Here is a 19,196-nt window from a genome sequence, read left to right on the forward strand (position 1 = left end):
CATTAAAGCGGCCATACCGAATCAGCCGGTCACCAAGCATTCACCACCATATGACAATGCATAGGGTAGAAAAATCTAGGGATTTATTTGAGTGTGCCGTGATCGCGGCCTGCATAGACGCTTCAGGGCTGATCCCTATGCAGCAGTAAAGCGCATTTGGATTTTAGCGGTTGTTCCTGTATCTTTGTCTATTAATTTTCAGTTGAACGTGTTTTGTTGCCCTTCCATGGTCTGGTGACAGTCAAGAACTGCGTCTCAACACTTACAAGTATTTTATCTTTTTTCTCTTACGTCGTGGAAAGTTTAGTTCCGTTTCGGCCCGAATTTGTAGTCAAAGCTGAAATTTCGCTGTGGTTCACAAAAAGTTGCACAGGCTATACAGATCTCATGTGGGTTGAATTAAAATGTTTTGCAGGAGAAGTTAGTTTAGCGGACACAAATGCTTGTCGTTAAATGTAACTGATCAACATTTGCAGACCAATATCGTTTAGATCAGTGGTTCCCAACCTGGGGTTTCAGGGGGTCCGTGGAGGCAAACATTTGTAGTAGCATTAACAACAATACAATATTTTTAAGTTCCCAAACCGTTTTTACAATCCTATATGCAAGTGCAAACTGTTAAATCAAACCCTTATATCAGGAAAATTTGTGATTGTTACCATTGTGACATCACAACACACATTAACAATAGAATTCTTTGTGCTTTGTTTTAAGTTTTGTACACTAGAAAATTTATCACTTTTAGTGCTTTGACTGCTACAGTACAGGACTTTATTGAGATTAAAGGACTGTGAAGGTTGATTAAAATTCTGCCCCCCCCCCCCCAAAAAAAATAAAATAAAAGTATAATAACGCATAAGGCAGGAAACGAAAAAAGACTAAATTACGTTGGGGGTCCGCGGACCGATAAAATTTATAAAAGGGGTCCGTGACTACAAAAAGGTTGGGAACCACAGGTTTAGATCAATTATTTACATAACATTAAAATATGCTTTTTAATTGTATAAGCATCACATTCAGCACTTATTAGGTCCAATGCGGCACGATTCATTTGCGAATTATTATTTGTTTGACAAACGTTAGAAACTGATAACTTTGCTCTGCCATTTAAAACCTGGGATAGCTACATGCATTGGAATTGTCATAGTTTATTGAAGTAAGGTTTAAAAAACAACCAGGAATGTGAGTCGATTAACAAGGACTAGCGAGCAAAGGTAGGAACTTGGGCCAAGACAGACAATCTACATTGTTTATGTCACTATAGAATACTAACTAATCTATATATCACACCAAGCTCACATGTTTTCTATTTACAGTTTGTTTGCTGGTAGTGGAACAAACTTGTAGTCGGATCCTGTATGGCGGCCCAAGCAAGTTCACAGTCGGATTTCACTCCTGAAACATTACGCGTTGTAAGTTAATCTTCAGATTTTTTCAAAACTCAATTCAAAACAAATCTTCAAATTCATTTTTTTATGTTTCAGTTGCGGGATTATGAAGCCCACAAAATATTATGTGATGTTCGTCATGCTGAGGCTGGTCGCGGTGGCTTTGGAAAAGTTATCATTGGAAAACATGATTTTGCAGGATTTGTTGCAATTAAGTATTTTCCTGTAAATGGAGGTGAACCAGAACAACGTGCAATTAAGAAAATGTGAGTCAATGCTTCTTTTTTACAACTTTGAACACATAAGCCTTTATGCTGGCCAGCAAACAGGAATTCTTTGTTAAAAATAAATCGTGCCAGACCAATTAAAGGCATTGAACTAAATAAGGCTGGCCTCCCAAGCAGTTTCATGTAGTATGACACAAGCACAAAAAAAGTGGATTTTTACTAATATAGGAGGCTAACCAAACCTGTTACTTTTCGGAGTACTGTGTAATATCTTTTCTTTGCTTAATCAAGGGTTCACCGTGAATATGACATGCTGCTTAAATCTCATCACGAAAATATTGCTGATGTTTTTGGGCTTACACAATGGCATGGAGCCATGGGGATCATAATGAGATATTATGAAGCTGGAAATCTACGAGTTCTACTTTTAAATGACTACATTCCACTGGGATTGTCTCTGGTGCTTCGACTGGCACATGAAATATCCGATGGGATTACATACATTCAAAACTATGGAACAGACAAACGCTTAATCCATGGAGATATGAAACCAGAAAACATTCTCCTCACAATTGGCTTAAATGTCAAAATTGCAGACTTTGGTTGTGCCAAGCTGGCCAATTTTACTGGTTCAACCACCAACCAAAATAATGACCCACAAGAAAAACAACAAATGACATTGTACTATGCAGCCCCAGAAAAATTTCAGGGTGCAAAACCAAAGAAAGAGCAAGATGTGTTCAGTTGTGCAATTATTTTTTATGTCATGTTATGTCGTGATTTACCATATTCATCAGAGAGAATATTTTGGGAAATGATTCGAAATATGATCCGTCCAAACTGTGATGCAATCCAGGAAATGCAAAGCAGATGCAGTGACAATGACAGAGCTATAGTTGAAGTGATAAAGAGAATGATGACCAGATGCTGGGAGCAAAACCCAACCCAACGCCCTAACATGCTGGATGTTCGAGATGAATTCCAACAACATCTTGCCGCACAAGACCCAGCAGTGATATCACTGCAAGTGGCTGATGCTCTAAAGGAAATGGAAATTAAACATCCTGCAGCTGAACACAATCCAACTGTTCCACTTCACCAGCTTAATCCTGCCACTGGAGAGTTTCACAGTGACAGTCATGTTCAGCCAAGAGAACACCCATCCCAGTCTCAAAATCGTAAATATACTGATATAGTTAAAATGTTTTTAGCTGGAAATTTTGTGTGTGTGTGTGTGGTAATTGTATTAATTTCAAACATACCAAACTTACACCAACTCCATGATTTTGAATTGTAAAATGGATTTTCACTGGTCATAGCGCAATGCGTAACCTTCTATTTTTTGTATGTAGCACTTCAGAACATCCAGCCAACTCCAGTCCAGCCTCTACAAAATCCTCCAGTTTCTTTACAACATCAAGGTAAGTACATACAAGCTGGGAAATATGAAGAGAAAAATGTGATTGCGTGGTGAATATTTTACTGCAATTGTGCTATAAAACACTGATAGTCAAGATAGCATTAAAACTACCGTTGTAATTATAAAAGGCAATTAAGATTCACATTGGTTTTCAAAGTGTGGTACGTATGCCACTAATGAAAGCCTTTTATGTGGTGTGCAAGCTTATTTTAGTTAACAAAAAAAGAGGTTTGCATTATAAATATCCGCCCATTTTAATGTCACAAAGGATACTGTATACTTACATGGACACTGTGTAAAAATTTTAAACATTATGCAAGTAGAAATAGGTTGAAAATCAATGTACCAGCAACTTAGCGATGTTATTGATGGCATGTTGTTGAATCAGTATTATAGGATGCATTTGTTAATTTTTTCCAGCTGGTCCTATTATAATAGATAGAAAATATAACTGTAACTACATTGTATGTCTAAAATAAACACTTTTATTGCTAATAAATAAGCCCCTAGATAAAGAACAAACAGCCTCATGGGGCCGCAGCCCTCAAGTTGAAAGCTATTTCACCTGTGTTTACTGTATGTGACACATATAGCATTTGGTTGAAATCATTACAAAAAACAATTACCCCTGATAAGATAATTACTTTTTGTAGCCACATAGGTCTAAGGTTGGGGACAAATATGTAACAGAAAAATAAAACTCACCCAATAGACTGCACAAACTGACACCATTTTTGTAGAAATGTGATTTTTATGTTTATCACCTGACAAGCATAATGTGGTGAGCCAACCTCACATTGAAAATCACTGATTTTGACTATTATGTTTACTTTAGGGGGAAGTCCCTTACCTGAACCAGCTTCCAGCCAGTCAAACGTTACTGCTCCGAAAACAGTGGAGAAAAAAGGTAATAAAGTTTATTCTGCTGCCCTCATTATTTAAGTAAAATTAAATTAACCTGTTCTGTTCCACCTCAATAAGAAACAAAAGCTGTGCATACAGTTTGTCTGTGAGGTAAACATAGAATACTTTGTGTACCAACTGGGCAATGTTGTGACATTAAATACAAAGTGCTAATGATAAATTATTACTGATTATTTACAATGGTATTTGGGTAAAATAGATATAATGCAGTTAAACTGTACTTTCCATTCACAGTGTTTGAAAGATTCCAACAACTTCAGGTTGAGCCAAATGAAAATCCACTAGAGCATTCTCAACATCAAGGTAAGATTAAACAAGATAGAAATGTAAAAGTTTGGCCAAATATGTTCAGGATATTAGTTTCATTAACAAAGATACGATAAGTTTTTTCTCGATATATCTAAAATATACCACAGGTAAAAAGATTTGTTTAGCATATTGGAATAAGGAATCCCATAGGGATAGTGGTTATAATCCTGGGGTCAGTGTGATGGTTTTAACGATTCATTGAGTGAAATAATTAGGCAACAAAACAAATTGCTTAGTGACATAGATAAGATCTTTTGCATTTTCTGGGCTTTGGATTAAAAATTTTATTGTGCTGATAAAAAAAATTCTCAAATAATAATTAATGTTTTAGCAATGAATTTATAACTAACTAATGAGATGTATTTTCTATCTGTAGTGATTCAAAGCAATCAACCACCTCGTGTTCAGCAAAGAGAAAATTCATCAGAACAAGGTTGGATGAAAAACATGGGGAAAAGAATGAAAAAAGTTTTTCTTCGGGCAAGAGGAGATCCAGCAGAGCATTTACAACATCAAGGTAAGTTTAAACAAACTGGAAAAGTAAAAAAATGATTAAACAGGTGGGTTTTAAAAACTGAGTGGCATATTTTAGTATTTTTTTTAACTCAATCACACAAACAATGTCCACAAAACTATTAATTTATTTTGCTGCATAACCATTTTACCTCAATTTTCTACAAAAATTCAGACATTTTCTTTACTCAGATCAAAACTTGATTGTTATATTGCAATATACTTTTTAATAAATGGTTGCAACATTTTTTTTTTAATTCTGTAATGGTGTTTATGTAAACTAGACAAACTAGAAAATTGATTTAATTTTATTATTTTTTTTACATGTTTGTTGCTTTATTAAATGCACTTGGTTGGACTAATCTATGTTAATGTAAACAGGAGGAAGTGCCTCATCTGAATCAGCTTCCAGTCAGTCAATAATTGCTGCCCAGCAAGAGATAAAAGGTAATAAGGTTTAGTTTAGTTTTGAGATTGCACTAAACTGTGAAATTGATGGTAGATTTACGAATTAACTTTCAGGGCGGACATTTCAAATAAAAAAAACAAAAACAAGTTGATTTTTCGAACAAACACATAGAAGGGGTTGGTTAGATTTGGCCACAATGAAAAGGTTAAATAAAAAAATAGACTAGACATAAATGACAAGACATGAAAGTGGTGCAAAACTGTTGTAAAGTGTTTATTTTGTTATTTAATGGTTTTTTAGGTTTAATTCTTAGCCATGTTGGTGTTAATGTAAATTTATGCTAAAAATACATGAAATAATGCAAGTATGTTTCAGAGGAATTTATTGTTGTTTGTGGAATTGGATATTTTGGTTCAGATAGAGATTGTGTGAAGTATGATGTCACAACAAAACAACATCAACACTTACCAGTAAGTTTGGAAAGTTTAAAACTTGCTCTTTATGCACAATAATAAAATACTTACAGAACAGTTAAAATGTATCTGAGATTTGTATTTATGTTAATTATTGCCCCATGTAATTTAAGTGCAAGCTGGGCGTTGTCAAATATTGATTGTTGTCTGGCATTGTTACTAAACAATAACTCATTACCAAACAAACAATGTGCCTTTGTTGGATTTAAACAATGCATGAAAGTGAACAAATATAACTTCTATATCTGAGCAGCAACTAAACTTTGTGTCAAATTATTTAGCTTTAATTAAAACTTTGCAGAAACTGAACAAACCAAGAAATGGGTTGACCTCAGTAAAAGTTGGAGACATAATTTATGCATTTGGTGGATATGATGATGGAGCTGCAAGGAAAAGTTGTGAAATGTTGAGTTTGGCAACAAACAGGCGATGGGAAAGGTCGGGTGAGATGTTGGAAGCTCGACGTTATGCTGCATCAGCAGTTATTGGAAGTGAGTGGATTGGGGCCAACACAACAAACTAAACTCACATGATATGTGACAAGCATTGTTTGATGTAAAATTGTTACTTAGATTTGAAAATAGATTTAAAAAGATTTCATCACAAACCAGTGTTTTTGATCTTTTACAAATCATTTCCAAACTTTTTTGTTATTCTTTAAGCTTTATCTGAATCTCTTGAACCCTTCCATACAGCTTTGGTGAAATCATCACTTTGTCTGTTTATGTAATTTATACCATGTTTGTTAAAGTTTAAGGATTTCAGTAAAACATGTCATACGACTTTATTAAACCCCAGATGTGTCATTATATACAGGTTTACATAAACTTTAATAAATATATGGTTATTAAAGTGTCTGCAACTTTCCAAAATTCAAAAATATGTTTCAGACAACATTTATGTGACTGGTGGAGAGAATAATGATGGTGAGGAACTTTCATCATGTGAAGTTTATCATGTGAACAGAAATGAGCGGAGTCGGATTCATAAAATGATAAAGAAAAGATCGCAACATGGAATGTGTTCAATCGGGAGTAAGGAGGCTGTTTGGTCATTAAACAAACAATATTTATATATATGTCCCCATGGGCTATTGTGGCCAATATACTAATTTAATATTACTAATTAAATCAATGTGTTAAACTGGCTTTTGGTTTAAATTGGGAGTTGTTTGCAACAAAAAGACTCAGTAGGATCTCATTCCAAACAAAAGTACAGGTTTTGTATTTTAACAATAAATATCTCCAACAAGCTAATTATATTAATAAACTAAAAAATCACTTAAACCAATTTGAAACTTTTTAGCTTTTGAATCTGTTTGAACTGACTATTATATTGTTTTTGTCCGCATTTTTTTTTCTTATTTTCTTTTTTTCCGTCTAACGCGGATTTGTTCCCACGTTTTGGTCAAGAAAGAATGGTTCAAACTTTTTCAAATTTACACACATTACAGATATTGGTCTAAACATGATTCATGTGAATTTTGACCCCGTTTGATCCCTCGGTTCACCCACAGCCCCCCAAAACGTGAATATTTTAGCGCGGCTATTGTTCCCACGTTTTGGTCAAGAAAGAATGGTTCAAACTTTTTCAAATTTACACACATTACAGATATTGGTCTAAAGATGGTCCATGTGAATTTTGACCCCGTATGACCCAGAGGTTCACCCACAGGCCCCCGAAACGGAAATGTGTCTGACGCTCGTTTGCTCAAGAAGAACACTGTAGGCAGAAGTACCAAGAGAGTAACTCACTGGTTTACGATAGCGGGAGGGCTCAGCTTGACGCCGGACAGATGTTTTACGAGACGTCGTTTCAGTGATTAGCAATCAGCTGTTTTGCACAGCAATGCTATTTCGTTTTATTAAGTTATCACTCACAGTTTTAGTTTTGGCGAAGGTTTTACACCTATGACATGATTTAAACCTAATAACCGTGCTTCGGTTTTGTATATGTCAAGAAAAACTTTGTTAATAAAAGTTAAGATGAAAAAATTAACTTGACTTTTTTGCCAAATAAATGTTTTTTTAAATGCTCGTTGTCAGGTTGGCCGCCGCATGATCACGGGTTACTTAAGGTCAACTAGTTGGTATTACAAACACAGCTCAGAACTTTCTTCATAACGTAGCGTTTTTTTTTGACAATCAATTTAAGAGTCAATACTCAAGGCATGTATAAATTAGGCTTAACAGTATTGTTGAACACCAATGACGGCGAGCTATTGAAAACGGTGTCAAAAGGTCAAACAGTTGTTTGGCGTGTGCACCCTGAGAGGTTACTACAGGTCAATGGTACTCATTTTGCGAAACAAAGTTAAATGAAAAACAATTTGTTATGCTTACACTTGTAGCAAATTGCTTTTTAATTTTTTGAAGTTTTGTCTGTTATAAAATTTACTGTACAATTGGTTTTGGAAACAGACTTATACTGTGTTACACTAATGATGTAGTTTATTAATCCTAAACCATGCCCAATTTCCATTATACATCAACGTCAGATATGTTTACAAATGTGGGTTTCAGTTTTTTAATTTTATGTTGACTATGTATACTAGGCTTCTTCCCTGAAGGGGACACATATTGATTTTACTCAAAATGTTTGTTTTTTTTCTTTTTTTTTCTTCCCAAAGTTTGTCAGACTCATTTTTCTATCAAATGTTTGATGGATTTGGCTGAAATTTACACAGATGGTAGATATAGTTATGTAGATGTGCATCCCGCTTTGTTTTTGTTGATAACCCCAGTATTTACCCCGCTAGCCCCCTAAAATGGGTATTTTTTCCCCGAACTGTGTCCGACTCGTTTTTCCATCAAATGTTTGATGGATTTGGCTAAAATTTACACGTATGGTAGATATGGTTATGTAGATGTGCATCCCACTTTGTTTTTGTTGATAACCCCAGTATTTACCCCACTAGCCCCCTAAAGTGGGTATTTACCCCGTAGTTTTTCCGACTCGTTTTTCTATCAAATGCTTGATGGATATGCCAATTATCATTATTGCGCCATTGCAGGTCGAGGTTTGTTAACAGCCCTTTGACGTCAGAAACATTAATGGTTGTTACTCAAAACACCTCTAGTGGTTGAAATTTTAAACGTTGGCAGATTGGACTGAAATTTTGCAGTACTATTGATTGAGTCACTGTGGTTTCCTACTTTTAAGTTTGTGTGTGTTGAACGTCAATTAGTTATCCTACTAGACCCCTAAAATGAGGTTTTTAATTTAAATAGTTTTTACTCCATATAGCATATTTAGATATGCACAGTACCAATTCATGTGTTTGTCATCACAATACTAAACTTACTCATTGTTATCTATTGAAATGGATTATCTACAACTTTGCATGTATGGGGACCCATGAGTTTTTGCTTGCAGAAACAACCAAGGTTATACAAGACGATGGCTAATACCCAATACAAAATAAGCATAGGTAATATATTTACGTTTCAAAAAAGATCATAGTGTATGTGCAAGGGCAATATGTGCTAAGCCACCTTTCTAGTTTCAAAACGTTTTTACTGATATACTTTAATAATCAGTTGGCCTACACAGTTTTCCCAAATAAAACTTATAGTTCGTTTGTTAGCCATAAAAATATACTTTCTAGTTGGAGGTTTAGGATTTAAAATCATTAGGATTTGAAAGACACAGTAGGACCTCATACCAAACAAAAGTACAGGTTTTGTACTTTAACAATAAAAATCTCCAACAAGCCAATTATATTAATAAACTAAAAAATCACTTAAACCAATTCAAAACTTTTTAGCTTTTGAATCTGTTTGAACTGACTATTAATGATATTTCTTTTGAAGTTTTGTCTGTTATAAAATTTGCTGTACAATTGATTTTGGAAACAGACTTATACTGTATTACACTAATGATGTAGTTTCCAAATCCTAAACCACGCCTGATTTTCATTATACATCAACATCAGATATGTTTACAAATGTGGGTTTCAATTTTTTAATTTTATGTTGACTATGTATATTAATCTGTGTGACATCACAAATTATTTCACACAAACCTGTTTGCAGATTTACTTTATTGTGTTGGTGGAGCAGATGACAAATCCTGTGAACATCTTGATGTGAGAAGTGGGAAGTGGAATTTGATTCCACCAATGAATCACAAAGCAACATGGGGTTTATCTTGTGTTACATTGAATGGAAAGATTTATGTCACAGGTAATCATTTGCAAATAATGTATTTGAAATATCGAGCAGCCAACACAGCTTTAACACTGGAACTAAGTTCTCCACCTCGATCACAAGTTGAGTAAATTTATCAGACATGACAGATTTTACCAATTTTTGATTTTAACCTTTAGTATGCACAGAATTTTGCCATTTGAAAAGAGAAAAAAGAAAATAGGGTATATCATGCTGAACAAAATTACCTGATTGGGGAAAATGTATTGCAAAACTGTTAAACCTGCGACCTCAAGTTGACATCAATCAGTTTAAAACATTTTATTCTGCAAGCTTGTTTATCAAGTTCAGCTACCCTTGATGTTTCACAGTATTAACAGTTTTACAAAGTTTTCAAAACCAGCTTGAAAATGCCCTAATTAATGAAAACTAAAAGAAGTCAAACTTTTTTGCAACAAAACGTGTATGATACAGTTAAACCATAAATGCACTGTCCATCTTGCAATACTTCTGTTTAAACATAACATCTGTGAAATTTCACATTTTCTAGAACATATGACGGTTGAGATAGGTTTCAGTAACAAATTAGATCAATATAAGATCATAGCATCTCTCGTGGCTCACTAGTGTTCCACAGCACACATTTTGAAAATTACTGCTCCTAGGCCTTAAATCAGGGGCGGGCAACTTCTCCAGTCGGCGGGCCTGATATGGGAAAATGAAGTACTTGGCGGGCCGGATTCCTGAATCGATACATTAATCGCGTATTTATCCAGTGATTTAAAACGGATTTTTGACCACCTAAACCAGGGGTGGGGAACCTTTTTGTTTATAAAAGCTACCTAACGATTTATCGACACTCGTGTAGGCCGCATAGACTATTTCCCAGGCCAAGGGCAGTGACGTTCAAACTTTTTGACTTACAGAATGGTCGTTTTGCTATTTTCTCGTAGTTTGTAGGACTTACGGTCCCAGCTAATTAAAATTCGTCACTACATTTTCATCTTCACTACATTCAGGATTTATTTAACCTAGAAATTGCTGAACCTGGAGTTTTTGGTAGTCCTAACTTGGCCTCGCACGCGAACTTACGGGTCGTGCACGCGCGCACGCGGGACATGTCGGTCCTTCACGCACGAGATCTCGTCGGCAGTTCAACTGCCATGTTCTGCAGACTGGCCCTGAACTAGGCTATACGTGTGGAAACAAAGAAAACCGTTAAAGTAGGACACACACAAGGTTGGTAGTTATGTCGTAACAATGGACGTATGGTGCAATGGTAACAACGGCGGGAAATTTTTTTTCTATTGGGGAGCGTTACTGTGCGTTACAACTGTAATTTGACGTAGTAAGCAAGTAATGGGGCAGACTGTGGCCGGCGGCCACATTATCATGTAAGACCGGAAACGGTCCGCGGGCCGCTCAAAATCCCGTGGCGGGCCGGATCCGGTCCGCGGGCCGTATGTTGCCCACCCCTGCCTTAAATGGACATATTCTAGCTTAGCATAAAACAGGTACAGTCAAGCATTTGTTTAATATAGGGTTGACCTGAAACCAACTTTCAATCTGACACCAGTACCCAATAGTTTACACAAAAATATAAGAAGTCCAATACCAAGTACTTTAGCGACTTTTCACAAAGTGCATTAGTTGCTTTGCTTCATGCTTGTTAAGTTTAAATGCTTATTGTCATGAAGTTTCTATTGAATTGAATTAATGAACAGCATTAGCATTAACAGCATTAAACAGCATTAATTGTCTCAAAGCAGGTTAGAATGTTGGTTTGTACTGTGTTGTAATGGCCAAAACTTGACCCATGGTCACCTTTTACATTTTTAATGATGTGGTATTTAGATCTGAGATTAGGTGCATTAACTAAACAATGCAGAGTATATTTAACAGGTTAATCAAAGTTTCAATCTTACTACTACAAATTACTCGCACATAATCGAATCATCAGTGAAATTGCTTATTAGGCAAATTGCATATTCCAAGCATCTTATTTGTTCTTACATACATACAGCTAGCATCCCAACAAGATGCAGAAATTGTGTTGCCATGGCGACTGAGTCAAGGGTGTGTCAATACGTTCACAGAAACAGCATATATTGCACATTTCACCCATTTAGGTGTCGATATTGGACCAAATATAAGAAATAGTATCGGGTAGTGCATTAAACAAACAATGCATTGTATACAGGAGGATCGCGATCATCATCACATCATGAATGTTACGATCCAGCTTCACGAACATGGACTACATTAGCACCATTAAACACTGGACGTTCACGTCATGGAGCTTGTGTCAGAAATGGAAAGATTTATGTTGTTGGTGGAGTGGGTTCTGAGTAAGTGTTATTATAGTGTGAGTTATGGAGTTGTGTAACCAGTTTGATTTTGACCACTAAGACCAAAACTGCCCCACTAACCCCCTCTGGTAGTCGTTGGTTTGAACCCCGCAAAAAAGTAAAAAATAACGCCTACAAGTCATATTGCCATTATGACGTTGGTAAAATAAGGTTTCAAACACACATTACTCATTTTTAGCAACACCCTTGTTGGTGTACAAAAGCAGAAATAAATAAAAATCCGTATTTTCAACCCGTTTGTTTGTGCACTGTGACGTCATACTGCTTTTTGGCACTGGCTGTGGCGCCAACATAAGTTTTGTATGTGTTAAGATTTGACCCACGGACATGTTTTGTTACACAGGTGGTATCTCAGTTCAGTTGAAGTTTACGACCCCGCTGAGGATTCTTGGACACATTTGTTCGACTTGGAAAAACCTGTCGGCAACCACACAGTTGTAGCTTTGTAAACCACAGTGGATGACAATGGACATCAATGAAATGGACAGTGAATTTAAGCCTTTGTCACTGCTGTAGGCACGCCTGCCTCGATGACGACTTGTGAATGGCGGCTACAATGTAAACTATGATGTTCATTGGAAATTGTTTGGAGAGTCTGATCTTTGCATCTCAATAACAGCTGACTGATTAACAGCCACACATATGTCTCTTCGTTCTTTGTATTGTTGAATAACGTTAAAGGCGAACGTCCAAATCAGCTATACACATCCACATGGGATAAAAATAGAAACCAAAAATCCCCGCCCGAAAACATCAAAGGCCACGCTTATATAACAGTGCGAAACATAGGCCGGTGTACGAATTCTTTTTCTCATATTACTTATATTATTTATTTTAAGGCAGCCATGTGAATTATGGTGCCATAACTCCTTTTGGTGAACACCATATGCTTTTTACACAGGTTGGAAACGACGCGTTCTACACGAATCACGACTGCGGAAACATTGAAAATGCCGACGGAAATATGTGTCAAAAGGGAATAAATACTATGTTTACTGTTAGATCTTTCTGGAACCCGAAAAATGGCTGGAAATAACTTATGACTACCATAGAAACGGAAATATAAACATTAGTCTCTGCAGAAATGAGGGTAAACACTTCCTTTTCGTGGTGTGATGCGTTATTGCGTAATAACATGCTATAGATATCATAAACATTGCACAATAATGTTGCAACCGTTACACTACAAACTTTGGGAACCACAAAACCGATTTTAAATTTGAAGTGAAATGCTTTTGCCAAAACATTTTTTATGCGCATTTTTAGTTGTTGGGTAGTTTCTTGCATATTATGCGCACTTGGCAAATCGGTCTTGTCAGTGGTAAAAGAAAACAGGTAGTGCGAACACATACACTGCTCCGGGGCTGCGTGTTGGCAACCCCTGATTTCGCCTACTTGCATGTTCATATTTTGCCATTATCTGATAACGTGTTCTTGTCATTGTTTAAAGTCTAATACTTCTATTTTTCCGCATGATAATATTTTTTGCGTTTTCACTGTTTTTATCGTTGATTTTTCCTACTATTTTGTATTCTGGATGGCTGACAAGCTGACCTTCAGGGTCTTTTGCCACCTGGCCTTGAAGACGGCATAATAAATATACTTAACATACTTATTACTCCATGATGCTTGAACCTTAACAGTGTTTTGCCACAATCAAGTTTTTCTGCAGGTGTAAAAAACAAATATTTTTGCGCTAAACATCGGAAGTATGAGTGATAGAAAGTAAACTTGAATTAATGCGTATTTGCCAGGAAGTGAATAATTATTTAATATTGAATTGAAGCCTAACATTGTTTTTAGTACTTTGATCATATCAGCTAATATCACTGTGCGTTGGGTCGATAAAACACAACTAAAGGCCCGTTTACACTGTGCTTAGCGGTGCCTAACCTAACCTAACCTTGCGACCCCTTCCGTTTACACTACGATTTTCGGCGCGTACCTAAGTGCACTAAATAACATACCCGACGTCATTTTTTGCTCACAGCAACTATCGATGACCAACATTCATCACATAAATTCATTGTTACCTATTTTAGATTCGAAAAAGATTTTTATGAATCTAAATTAAATGATATTTTGTTGGTAAACATGATTTTTGCATCTCGATAATCATACAGGATTGTTTAGTATGTTGTTGTATAGATTTATGGCATGTTTAAGCGCGAAACCAGACAGAAAAAAATGAAACAAACAAAGTTACGCAGGTTTGAGCGAGCGCGTTGCGCATAGTGTAAACGGGCCTTTAGATTGCAGAATTTAGATTTGCTACATGATACAGGACGCCGCAGTCTCAAATTTTGCTGTAAGACCGAAATACACTAAAAGCAAGACAGTTTTTTCTGAACAGATTGACAGTACAACTTCATTTCATCAAGATACAAAACATTTAAGCAAATCTGAGTTGGATTGAAACAAAAGCGAAAATATTTCCAAATCATTGCAAAAAAACGATCTCTATGTTTTGCGATCGTCATGCATCATTGGTCACACGTTTTCTATATGTTATTGTTTTGATTTTGCGTTTTAGAAAATATTGCAACTGTTTGACTAAAGAAGGAAACAACAGTGGTGTACGTGACTGCTTTAAACCTGTAAGTTGCAGCTTAACATGTTGCTTAGATTAACAACAACAGATCAACTACAACTTACTTACTGCAATTTGCTGCCAAACATCATCAGATGCCAGTCTGCAGAGTATGGCAGTTCCCGACGAGATCTCGCGCGTGCAGGACCAATATGTCCCGCGTGCGCGCGTGCAGAACCTCCAAAACCGCGTGCAACAACAAAAAGCCCGCGTGCAAATCCACTTTTACCGCGTGCAAACGATAAATTAACTCCTTGCAAAGTAGTAACGAAACAAGCATAGCTGGGCCAATTCTACCAAAAAGTACCGATTGCGTATTTTCACACTTACTTGGGCAAAATTTAAGGTACGTTGTGAGTAGGCTACCGTATTTACTCGCATGCCCCGATTGTGTTTGCACGAAATAAAAGGATCCGGATTTGAATTTTATGTAAATGATGATGGTGCAATGGTAAGGTGCGAAGTTTGTTTTCAACATTTGTGCGAGGACCATCCATACATCAAAAAGGTCAAGGAACCTTTGTTAGCCAAAAGATCTTTGCTAAATATTGACAAAACAGCTGGAAATTCTTTGTCTTCCGGTCTGGATATAAGCGCTGAACGCTTAAAGAACATAGTTGCAGGACGCAACCAAACCTGGTACAGCTTCAAAAGCATGCTGGTTGAGCACGCGAGTTGTGCGTCCAAACGAAATGGGGGTTTAGGCCACTACCAGGCTTTAGTTTGGAAGAAAAAGAAGAACCGTGTGAGAGGGAGGTTAACGGAAGTGGTGGCCAATCAACTAAGCTGTGCTCTTGTTGGTAAAAGTTAAAGCTGCAACACTTCATTATGAATCAATGATTGCATTTCTGCATTGTTGTGGCTCTGACGTTGGCAACATAGGTCATGGCAGGAATCAGTTAAATCAAATGCTCAACGTCTTTCAAGTCCACCTAAGTCGTAAAACAAAAGAACTTTTAACGACGCCACTCGCATCAACCGGTCTAATGCCACATTTTGCTACAGCATCCGATAAGTCCACACCAAACCGCGTCACTAACCACGCTATTATGATACTAGTGCGCTTTAAGGGAAAGAAAATTTCCATACCTATTGACGCCCCTACTGTATACCAGTTTGCAGAGGAAAGTGTGGTCGAAGGCGGTACTGCTTCTCATTTAGCTCGTCAGATATCGGAGGCGTTGTGCGGAACCTCTGTTCAGCTGCAGCAGCAGCAACTGACGTACTTAGTAGCACATCATGCTGATGGACAGTATCAAGCCAGGCAGTTTGAATCGACTTTAAAGCAACAGGTTTATCACGATGCCTGCTGGCCCGAGTACCACGAAACTTTTTTCGTCGTTGCTTGGGACACGGCCCACTGGATGGATTGTGCCCTTGTGGACATTAAAAACAAGGACTGTAAAGGTTTTTTTGATCGATTAATAAAGCGGTCAAACAAGTTCAACATAATGTTTGGCAGAGGAAGAGAAGCCGCTGAGTACCAAGCCACTAAACAGAGTTACGACTTAAAGGGTCATGTTGCAAAAACGTACGCAACAACTAGGTTTACAAGTAGCGCTAACGAACAATTTAGCAGCATATACACCAGTTACGAGGCTTTGATCCGTGCATTTGAGGAAAATCGTGAAACTGCTGATGAATGTGAGGAGATGAAATACCTCATCAAAGGACGTGATTTTTGCATTGACCTTTGTGGTGTGCTAGATTGTCTTGCTCCCATCATCAAGATTATGATTAAGTCACAAAGTTTGAATCAAAATTTGTGGCACATAACGAAATGGTGGCCAAAATTAAAAGCAATAATTCAAAGAATGAAATTAAACCTGTCCGAACAGGTTGAAGAAAAATCACTCTGTCTAGAAAACACGTTGTTTCCTAAACTTTACCAGCACTTTATCGGCATATGTTCCGAGGAAGGAAAGTTCTGCAACATCAAGTTGGAAGATGGTTGGGTTGTTTGTTCAAACAACAAAGAAATTACCACCGGGTCTGTCAAAAGGAAGGTAATTGAATGGAAGATGCGACAACCTAACGATTGCTTGACTGATTTAATTGGCTTATGTGATGCTTTGCAAAATCGACTTTTGGCCGATTGTCTGTACTTGCCGACATTTTGCGTTTCGTTACTGGAAATGTTCATCAGTTCACCACGGGGGAAAGGGCTAGACTGGAAAACCATGGAAATGACAGCTTTGCCAAGTTTTTCAAGTACGTGTGCTCTCTGAATCACGTGAAGGTTTTATGCGGGACAAGTCCGTCTCTCAATTTACATCCTGTTTACGCTCAAAGAGTTTTAAGTGTATTTCAGCAAATTATTTTTCGAGTTGTTTGGGAAAACTTTGCTCAATGTAGAAACGAATGGTTTGATTTAGAAGTGGGTGGCATTGGGTCATCAAAACTGCTTCGATTCGAAGTTTCTTGTTCAGAAATGGATTTGGAAGATAGCTACAAATTTACATTTGAAGATGGTATCTGTCTCGCAGCTCTAAATGAACTTGCTGTTTACCAAAGCTTTTATACAAACGAGGAACTGTTTACAGCTGCCGGTAAAGAGTTTTGCATTGCTCTCGATGTCGCCTTGGCAATGGGTGGGTCCGAGGCAGTCGTTGAATCATACTACTCAGTAATGAAAAGTCAATTAAAAACCGGAGGTCAAGCAAACGACACTCTAGTCCGACGGACAAACGTTGATTGGGTGTACCCAATGCCTATTCAATGCAGAAACACATTAAAAGAGATGGCAGCACTCTACCTCGACGGATGTGACGAATACAAATTGCCCAGCCACCAGGTGCCTATATTTATTGATGACAGAGGTCGAGCACGTTACACTGATAGCAAGGTCCTTTCACGATTAGGTCAACGAGTTTCGAGTTTTATAATTAATGATCAAGATTAACCTTTCCAATTTGACTTTCGTTACGTAACGTGTTTTTGTTTATTCGTGTTCCTTCTATTTTTGTTATTGTTTTTCAATTCATTCGTTTCCGTTGTTTTTATCCTGAATCAGTATGAAAACACCCTACTTACCGTGAATATAACAACCTGTCTGTTGATGCTTGCGCATTCCGTTACTACAGCAGTTTTTGATTCATTGTTTTCTGTTTAAACATTGGCGTGCAAAAAAAAAAATTCCGCGTGCAGTAACGAAAAAATGGCGTGCAAATTTTTTTTTGAAAAAACACCTCGCGCGTGCAGCTGCCATACTCTGCAGACTGGATCAGATGATAAGGCAAAGGATGAAATGAATTTTCACATTTTGGTAAGTTTCATATTTAATCAACTTGTAGTTATATTACTGCATTATAATAAACATCTTGAAAGCTTAAATGTCTTGTGTGTATAGTGGTGTACCTCTTAAAAAGATGACAACTTCACTTAACCATGACATGTTTTTGTCAACCAGTGACAGCGTCGACATTTAATAGGAGTGTGACGTGATTGATGCCTTCAACAAGTAATTGATAATGTGGAAAATGGAAGTATGCAGCAAACCTATGAATCCTGCTTGACCAAATCGTGCAAAACTGCCACCTCACAATTACTAACAAGGTATTGTTGAATGTTTTAACTTTTGTTGTGAATATTTAAAACATGGAATAATGTGGATCATAAACCTACTTTGTCAGCACACAGTTAAAATAGTTAACACTTTGTTGTGTTGTGTGCAACAAACCACTGCAGATTGTGCTAAGTTTGTGTAAAAAAACTCATGAGGCAAGCCAATGCAAAGTGAAAAACTTAACTGCATGTTGTGCAATTCCCACTGTCACATGTGTTGCACATGATTGGTTCAAAACATGTTTTTTTCAAAACCTTTTCTTTAAGGTTGGCATTATTTTTCGTTTAATGCTCAACTTAGTTTATTCGACCTCTTAGCCAAGTGCTGAGCATTAAGAATTAGGATGCTTGGTACCAAGTTCTCAGGTTCTGGCTAAGTTTGGCCAATCTCTAAAATAAAGAAAACCTTGTTGTTGATGTTGTACAGAAAACATAAACTTGTGAACCTGTTCTAGTTAACATATGTTTCAGTTAAAAAACTATACAGTTAAAATGTGTTTACCCACTTGCAGGGAAAAATCGAATCATTTCCAGAAATGGTTGGTTGTTTGTATGGACTGCAGTGATGCTAGTACTTTTACTGCTGGGTGATGGAAAAATTCTGCTACATCTGCTACTCTTTAAAGCAGCTTATCTTAAACAAAGAAAGGTTTGTGATTTGTAAAAAGTTAATTTTGTTAACGGATGGTTTTTATTCTGAGGAAAATTATGACCTTGAAGTACATTTTTATTAATAATAACCAGACCCATACTGTGTAAATTGTTTGATTTCATATGTTTTGGTTAGTGCAATCTCGGAAAGGGTGTAAATATATGCATTTTATTTTAAACAGTTTTTAATGCTTTCTAAATTAGTTAATTT

At 36.8% G+C, this 19,196-nt stretch overlaps 1 protein-coding gene and 1 pseudogene across 2 annotated transcripts; both read left to right on the plus strand.

Annotated features, from left to right (window-relative positions):
- The first annotated feature begins 1,274 nt into the window (after positions 1-1,274).
- Positions 1,275-13,791, plus strand: LOC145224190 (uncharacterized). The gene is made up of 15 exons (XM_080090633.1): positions 1,275-1,412; positions 1,485-1,654; positions 1,907-2,793; positions 2,968-3,036; positions 3,871-3,942; positions 4,194-4,262; positions 4,645-4,785; positions 5,163-5,228; positions 5,566-5,660; positions 5,965-6,154; positions 6,554-6,697; positions 9,698-9,847; positions 12,012-12,159; positions 12,524-12,738; positions 13,082-13,791. Exons 1-14 carry the CDS (start codon positions 1,359-1,361, stop codon positions 12,627-12,629), a joined length of 2,361 nt encoding a protein of 786 aa, XP_079946759.1. The 5' UTR covers positions 1,275-1,358; the 3' UTR covers positions 12,630-12,738; positions 13,082-13,791.
- Positions 13,792-15,046: 1,255 nt separating this feature from the next.
- On the plus strand, positions 15,047-18,961 carry LOC145224189 (uncharacterized; annotated as a pseudogene). The gene is made up of 3 exons (XR_013859586.1): positions 15,047-18,035; positions 18,180-18,325; positions 18,847-18,961. The product of XR_013859586.1 is annotated as an uncharacterized LOC145224189 (transcript).
- Positions 18,962-19,196: the final 235 nt, after the last annotated feature.

This window comes from Phallusia mammillata, chromosome 4, assembly GCF_965637545.1.
Source record: "Phallusia mammillata chromosome 4, kaPhaMamm4.hap1.1, whole genome shotgun sequence".
Classification (NCBI taxonomy): Eukaryota; Metazoa; Chordata; class Ascidiacea; order Phlebobranchia; family Ascidiidae; genus Phallusia; species Phallusia mammillata.